The sequence below is a fragment of the Nelumbo nucifera genome, chromosome 1 (assembly GCF_055504915.1).
Source record: "Nelumbo nucifera cultivar China Antique chromosome 1, China Antique-T2T, whole genome shotgun sequence".
Classification (NCBI taxonomy): Eukaryota; Viridiplantae; Streptophyta; class Magnoliopsida; order Proteales; family Nelumbonaceae; genus Nelumbo; species Nelumbo nucifera.
In genome coordinates this window covers 28,990,958-28,999,611 of record NC_142649.1, presented here as the reverse complement: position 1 = coordinate 28,999,611, position 8,654 = coordinate 28,990,958, and the positions used below count along the sequence as shown (strand labels likewise).

General features: G+C 40.9%; 1 protein-coding gene across 1 annotated transcript; it reads left to right on the top strand.

Annotated features, from left to right (window-relative positions):
* The first annotated feature begins 5,487 nt into the window (after positions 1 to 5,487).
* LOC148803056 (uncharacterized) lies at positions 5,488 to 8,200 on the top strand. The gene is made up of 3 exons (XM_088890861.1): positions 5,488 to 5,983; positions 7,867 to 8,040; positions 8,169 to 8,200. Exons 1-3 carry the CDS (start codon positions 5,488 to 5,490, stop codon positions 8,198 to 8,200), a joined length of 702 nt encoding a protein of 233 aa, XP_088746987.1.
* The last annotated feature ends 454 nt before the right edge of the window (positions 8,201 to 8,654 follow it).

The following is an 8,654-nucleotide window of genomic DNA, read 5'->3' as shown; positions in this document are numbered from 1 at the left end:
CTTCATTGAGCGAAATAAAATGGATTGTTACACCCTAAGACCGGCCTTCCAAAATGCATGGGCTAGCATAATGACTCATTCCTCGATCTGACCCATATCGAAGACCATGACAGAAAAAAACCTACAGGCTTCAAGCTAGCGAGTGAAGTCCGACTATGAAAGTTCTTCCACTGGATGGTTCATTATGCAGTCCATCATGGTCACAATAGTGTACAGAGTAGGCGCCACAACCCTTGGATGAATGTTCACAGATGGCAACCATCCAACCCGTATGACAGTTGAAGCAAACTTTGTCACCGAATGGGAGATGGAGTACTTGTCGCTACTAGGATGACCCTAAACTTGAACAAGGTCTATGGCTGCATAACCCAAGGGAGGGATGCCATGTTTATCATAGTACTCCCCGAGTTCCTGCCCTATCTGAGCTAGGTCTTCCTCATACGTTAGCTCCTCAGTTGGCAAGACAATCCCAGATCCCGCATCCTTGTCCCTAGTCTGGTCTTCTATGTCCATGGAAGCCACAACTCCTTCAACGGGGATCTCTGGCTCAGCAGGAGCCCTGACCTTTGAACCCACATGGGCCTCGACCTCAACAATCAGGGAAGGAGCATAGACCTCTTTGTGACAAATCGTTGGCTTGGGCATCGCGGCCTTCCTTCCATATCATAGCATCGGGAGTGGTATCACCAACACCAGCGTCCTCAGTAGCCTTAGGAACTTGATTGGGGGGCTGCGATGATTTCAGATCCTCCACTAGTATCAATGTGGCAGGACCTACATGGAATGGTGCCTGCAATGAAGTAAAACACAAGCAGTTAGCACGATAGACCTGAATGTGATAAAGCAATATATCAATAAAGAATAACAAACCTATGCTTACCTCTTGGCCCACATCAGGAACTCCCAAAGTCTTTGCGCTGGGTTGAGCCTCCTTGCCTTCCACACACTTTAGAACAAAAGACTATACACAGTTTAGTTACGACAACAACACATGATCATGGCTGCACTCAAACACCTCAAAAAAATTAATAACAAAGCCGCTTACCAAATCCACCCCTTCAGGAAGGGCCACCGGGACCCCGCTTCAGTTGGGGAGGATCCATCCTCTTCATACGCTTGCTCGAGAAACGAATACAGGTAACCTTAGCAGAGGGCACCACAACCGTTAATTCCCCCTATTCAATGACTAGCATAGTCTTTTCCTCAGTGGGTGTTGCTGGAGACTCCTGCCTGTACTCGGTATGACACTCTCGCGCTTGCGATGAGGCCACACCTAAGTCAATAGACTATGGTGCAATGGGAGGTTGAATCGAGCGCAGTACTCTCACAAACCTTGGCTTCTTCGTAGCAAGGGATGAACACTTTCCCCCTCCTCTAAAATAGGTTGCTTCCCCTCGTGCTTTGTCTTCACCTTCTTCGAGCGCGATGGAGAAGCGGTTGTATTGTCCCCGCCTACTGAACGATCAAGATAAGCAATGTCACCGGGCCATGTTACCAATCGTGCTATACTTGCAAAAGAACTCTTTGCACCCATGACGTACTATTGATCGCCATCTTCAGGAATTGGAACACCAACATAGAATGACATCGCGTGAGGTATATCCTAGGTGTATAGCCTCCAAAGGAACCCATCGAATAGGGAAAACTTCAAATCAATTTCACTCATCTTAAACTGTTTATGCCTAGCAACTTGAAACTATCATTTTTCCCTGCAAACTTCAACCACCTTCTCATACTCATCCCCCCTGCATGGTGGCCATGACTACATGCATTGGAGAAAGATCGCGAGCTGTGATTCTGAGACTGAAACGTTTACATAGAAACATCCACAAAAATGGGGCATAGATGTTGCTAATGCACCTTTTACAGCTGGGGCCCATTATTTGCTAGATGATGTCGTCCATCTATTCGTATAAATAACCCAAAAGCATGGAGGCCAAAGGTAGCTGGTGGCCGCTGGCAGCCAAGACAGCAAGGGGCACCAAGACTGTGCGCAATCCGTAGTTTGGGAGCCTTGGGAATAGAAACTGAGAAGCAAGATACAAGATGAAGGCAACAAGATGGCATTGGCTGTCTGCCCCACATACCATCACATTTCCCCTACCATAAGACTCAAACCAATACTCAAGCCATTGTTCTAACTACAACTTTCCCCGAGCGTTAGTCTTGTCCACCTTGATTTTAAATGCAACACTCTCTACAAAAAGATGGTCACAAAGATCCCTTAGATCATGAGGAATAGGCTCAACATGTTGGAGATGTTGATCGGACACAGAACCCCCAATAGGTAGTGCTAGTAACGCAGCCACGTCTTCCATGGTAACGATAAACTCATTGGACACTAGCATCGGAGGCCAGAACCCTGGCTGTAGAGGCACATCAGCTTCACACTAGTGATAACATCAAAAACTCCACCTTCCCCTCTGGACAGTAACATCGGAGGCCAGAACCCTCATCCTCCATCGACTGCCATAGTTGCTTCTCTTTCTAATAATAACTCTGTTGTGTTCACTTCCCTAACGAAGGGACATTCATCTTTCTTTTGTTGAGAAGCCATGATAAATAGACAACGGTCAATAGTACAAACAAGAAGAGGACCAAAAAAAGAGGATTGTAGGGTAAGCAAAAGAAGATAGAAAGCGAAACAAATTGATTACAACAAGAAGACAAAATGGGGATTCATTGTGACTCCCTCACACGTGTTGGAAATGGCAAATGGCGTCGGGGAAGATGAACGGGTGTGAGTATGGAACCCCAATCGAAGCTTAATGAAAAAGAAACCTAGATAAAATTATAATTATACCCCTCAAAAAGTGGGATGAAACAATGCAATATTTTAAACCAATGGCCATGTCATTGACCGCCAATTTAAAGTATTAGATATTGAAAGCGGACCACACTTGTTTTTGCTTGAATTTTGTCTTGCTCGAGGACGGGCAAGGTCTAAGTATAACTGGGTCTCCTATCAATTGTGTATGCTTCATTTTTGTTGTACGGGGAGGTGTCTTTGACAATTAGCGTTGTTCTCTCCGCATACCTCCAGAGTTGGCTAAAGGTTTTGACTTTGATGTTTTTTATGCTGATTCTATAGGTAGGGCGTACCCTGAATGCACTGCTTGACAAAAATTTTTCGATGGCATGCTCATCGAAGACAGAGTGTGTAAGTTTCTGGAATTGCATGACGTATGGTAGAAGGTCCTCTTTGGGAATTGTGAGAAGAGACAAAGAAGATGAAAAGGAGAGAATCTTTAATAAAGAGGTGACTAAATCTGGAAAGGCCCACGAGAAGAACAGAAAAAAAGAACTAAAAAGGCTTCAGTGGGGTCTAATGGATCGCATCTCAAAGGGAAATAGGATGAATAAGGGGAACTCTGTCAAAGTGACTCAATGAAGAGGAATGTCGGGTTTGTAAGGTCAGCTCAAAAGAAGCCTAGTGAAAAAAAACATTGAAGAGAGAAAATCCAGATATAATTGTCCTTCAGGAATCAAAAAAAGAAGTCATCAACAGAAAACTTATGAAAGCCATATGGGGAATAAGGGGTAGAAAATGGATTGCTGTTCCAGCTGAGGGTTCCGCTAGAGGTATCATTCTAGCATGGAAGGAAGATGAAATTTCAGGCTTGGAGATTGACAGAGGTGAATTCTCAATCTCGGTTCTGTTCACTAATATTAAAGATGATTTCAGCTGGATCCTCATTGGTGTGTATGGTCCTAACTCTCCCTCTGATAGAGTGAGGATTTGGGCTGAGTTGGAGTCACAGCATGAGGAGGAGGACATTCCATGGTATTTAGTGGGTGATTTCAATGTCACCAGGTTCAGTTCAGAACATTCTAATGGTAGAACCCCAACTAGAAGCATGAGAAATTTCTCTAATTTTATTGACAGTCAATCTATGTGATCTCCCTCTTACCATTGGACTTTTCACCTGGTCAAACATGCAAGAAAATGCCATAAGCTGCAAACTTGACAGATTTTTGCTATATCAGGATTGGTTGGAGAGATTCCCAAACCTGTGTCAAGAACTTCATCCAAGATGTACTTCAGACCACCGGCCCATATTGCTGAACACCAAAAGAATCATCAAAAGAAAGACCCCATTCAGATTGGAAAAATTCTGGCTTCAACACAAAGACTTCAGTAAAAAGGATGCAACATGGTGGGAAGACTGCAAAGTAGAGGGTCAGGCTGGATTCAAACTTCTTCAGAAATTAAAAGCTTTGAAGAAAAATCCTAAAGCTTGGGGGAGAGAAGAATTTAAAGCTGTTGAAGAAGAGAAAAAAATAATTCTTTCAGAACTAGAGGACTTGAATAATAGAGAGCAAAATGGGACCCTCAATGCCTTAAACAGAAATAAAAGAGCAGAATTAAGAAAGGAATGGGAGCAACTAGTTAGAAGGGAAGAGATCTATTGGAGACAAAGATCAAGAGTGAGATGGTTGAAAAAAGGAGACAATAATTCCAGATTTTTTTACACCTATGCCTTGGGAAGAAGTAAGAAGAACTTTATTTCCAAGCTCAATCTCAATCTGAGAGAAGTGGAGAATTCTGAGGAAATTTCGGAAGCTTTCCTTTCTTTCTTTAAAAACCTCTACTCCAAGGATAGTGAAAATTAGTTTACATTACATAATCGGGATGGAACTACCCTATTAGCTGAAAAGAGTGATTGGTTGGAAAGAAGCTTTGAAGAGGAAGAAGTCAAGAAGACTATTTTTAGCATGGACGGAGATAGGGCTCCAGGGCCGGATGGCTTCCCTATTCTTTTCTTCCAAAAGTGTTGGGAAATTGTAAAGTCAGATCTCATGGAGTTTTTCAGGGACTTCCATTCATCTGCCATTGTTAACAAGGGCCTTAATTCTACCTTTCTCTGCCTCATCCCTAAGAAAGGGGGAGTTTTGGAAGTTAAAGACTTTAGTTCTATAAGTTTGATTGGGAGCATATACAAAATTTTGGCAGTTTTGGCCAATAGACTTAAAGAAGTCCTTGAAGATCTAATATCCCCAAATCAGTTTGCTTTTGTAAAAGGAAGACAAATTGTGGACAGCATTCTTATTGCAAATGAGTGTGTGGAAGACAGAAAATCCTCTGGGATCCCGGGGGTCCTTGTGAAACTTGATCTAGAGAAGGTGTACGACAAAGTGGATTGGGACTGCATTCTTGACTGCTTAAGGCTAAGAGGTTTTGGGAGAAACTGGATCAGGTGGATTAAAGGTTGTATTGGCTCTCCTTGGTTTTTAGTATTGATAAATGGTGAAGCGAAAGGTTAATTTAAGGCTAGTAGGGGTCTAAGACAAGGTTGCCCTCTTTCCCCATTACTTTTCACTTTGGTGATGGATATATTTAATTATCTCTTTGACAAGTCAATTCTTCTCAACTTGGTGAAAGGTTTTGAAGTGGGTAGGGATAAAATTCACATCTCTCACTTACAGTTCACCAATGACATAATCCTATTCTTGGATGCCTCCATAACCAACATCATAAACACTAAAATGGTAATCGAATGTTTTGAGATTCTCACTGATCTGAGAGCTAACTTCTGCAAAAGTAGTATTGTTGCTATTAACTCAGTGGAAGTGGAACTTCTAGAAAATTTCAAATCTTTGTTGGGGTGCAAAGTGGAGAATCTCCCCATTACCTACCTTGGGATGCCTCTTGGAGGGAATCCAAAATCCCTCAATTTCTGGAGATCAGTGATGGAGAAATGCGAGAAGAAATTATCGACTTGGAAAAAGTGTTATCTCTCCAAAGGGGGTAGGCTTACTCTCTTAAAGGCCTCCTTATCAAATCTACCAGTCTACTTTCTTTCTGTCTTCCAGATTCCGACCAAAGTCAGAAATCAGATTGAGAAGCTTCAAAGGAACTTTCTTTGGGAAGGTGGTGGGGATAAGAGAAACCATTTAGTTAGCTGGAAACAAGTATACAGACCAAAAGATGAAGGCGGTTTGGGTATTGGACAGCTTAAAGAGAAAAATTCTTCTCTCCTAGGTAAATGGCTCTAGAGATTTCCAAAAGAACCTAATGCTCTTTGGATAGCTGTCATCTCAAGTAAATATGGACGAAATACAAATGGGTGGGATTGCAATCTCCAATTGAACAGGATAAAGGCCACAAATCCTTGGAAAGGTATATGTTCCATTCATACTTATTTCCTTCCTTTTATAAGGTATAAAGTGGGAAATAGTTCTAAAATTAAATTCTAGAAAGATCTTTGGTAGGGGGAAGCTACCCTGAAAGCCTCTTTCCCTAGGCTGTTTAACCTCACCCTTGACCAAGAAGCCTCTATTTCTTCTTGCCTCCCAAACCAGACCGCCGAGAATTCTTTAAACCTCCACCTTAGAAGACCCCTAAGGGACTCGGAAATTTCTGATTTAATAGCCTTAATCCAAACCCTCGAAGATGCCTACATATCCCCCTCTCATTCTGACACCCGAATATGGACCCTTCACCCAAATGGTGAATTCTCTTCTAAGTCTATGTTCAGGGCTTTGACTACTGAAGATCAGCATTCCTCTTTTCCTTACAAGAAAATCTGGTGCAGCCACATCCCCTCAAGAATTTGCTTCTTTGTACGGGAAGCCTGTCTCAGAAAGTTAATACTTGTGATCTCTTATAGAAAAAACTTTTGGGAAGATGCTCCATTTCTCCTCATGTTTGTATTTTATGTCTCAGCGAGGGTGAATCTGCATATCACATTCTTCTTCATTGCAGTTTCACTCAAAGGATATGATCCCACTTCTTCAATATGGCAGGGTACAGTTGGGCTTTTCCAAAACACATTATGGACAACTTGAATCAATGGCAAGGAATAGGGCTTAGCAAAAGGGGTAAAGTCTTTTGGAAATTAGTGCCTCATGCGGTGATGTGGGGTGTTTGGGATGAAAGAAACATCTGTATCTTTGACAATAAAAGCATAGCCTTGGAGGCATAGTTTTCAACGCGTCTACGCAATTCTGGGCGACACTGGGGCGCCTAGTCGCCCAGGCACCCGCCTAGGCGATAAAAATTTTATAATATGAAAAACTAACTTTTGGCTAGTTTCCTAGTTTTATATACCATTCAACATGTGTGTTAATTGAAAAATAGCAATTCTCTTTATTAAGAACATTAAATTTCCTCTAAAAATGTGGCAAATCATCACAGCTAAAAGATAAAAATCTTTTACATATATTAATTTCATTATTTTCCAAAATAATGCTACTATAATAAGTATTTAGTAGAGCAAATTCATATTAATTAGCAGCTAAAGAAGGTTATTAACTTTATATGATAAATATTCAAGATGGAAAGTAAAATAGAAAAAAACAAGGATGGAGTTTCTGTTTTGTTTAATTAGAGAGAGAATAGAAAAAAAATAACTTTACTATTCTAATTATTTCTTTCCCCTTTCTTTTCTTTTCTTTTCTTTTCTTTCTTTCTTTCTTTCTTTCTTTTTCTCTTCTCAAAACCATTAAATTTCAATAGTAAACCATTAAAACAAAATATAATTGATATATAGCATATAATAAAATGTATTAACACATACATTAATAAGATACAGCAATATAAATGATATTATAAAAGACACCCGCCTTGTCATTTTTGTCGCCTAGGCAGGCGCTTAATCGCCTAGGCAGGCACCCAGCCGAGGGCGCCTAGTCACCTAGGCGACGCCTTGACAACTATGCTTGGAGGAGTTAATCTCAGATATTACCTATCTTTGCATCTTTTGGTTAGTGAATTCAGTCTGTTTAAAGGACTTTCAGTTAATGATCTTATCAGAGATATTCACCCCTTTCTGTTTCTGCCTCATCCCCAACAAACATCCTTGAGGCATCCCGTATCCATCAGTGAAGGTGCAATAACCCTTAATTTTGACGGTTGTGCCTTAGGTAATCCAGGCCTTGCAGGTATTGGTGGTACAGTAAGGGACAAAAGGGGCAATATCTGCTGGACTATTAGTGGTCCAATCGGTTGGGCTGACTCCACAAAGGCTGAAGTAATGGCTGCTCTCACTGGAATCAGGAAAATAAAGAATTTGGGAATTCAGAATTTGATCATTGCAGGTGATTCACCAAATACGATAAAATGGTTAAGAGACAAAAAAGGGGACCCTTGGAGATTGTATCACTATCTGACTGAAGCTTGGGATTCTTTGGATGGTTTGAATGTTAACTTAGTTTTTTGTTCCTAGGAAACACAATCATACTGCAGATGGCCTTGTAGGGGTTCCCCCCACCCCCCTGCTTTGTATTTCTCCTCTTGATCCCCCCCCCCTTTTTTTCTTAATAAATTCAGGTTAAATTTTCTCAAAAGAATTAAAACAACCAGTTAAAAGTGATACATAAATGAAGAAAGAGAACAAAGAAAAGGAAAACATCACAGCATAAAACTTTATTCACCTTGATTTAAGAAGATATCAAAAAGATACTCAAATCTTTTAAAAAATGCCACAAGAATATCCTTATTTGGCAAGAAGCAGAAGTCATTTCTTGAAGCACTGCATTCAAACATGTGGTTGGTCTCTTGTTATCCACATTCAAACCTATTCCTGAAAAAAAAAAGGCATGCTTCAATAAATTAACCATTATCTACTTGTAATATCTGCCAGACAGGAACCATGGATAAATTAACTTCAGAATAATTGGAATATATGAAATTAAGCGAATGTGGTATTGAA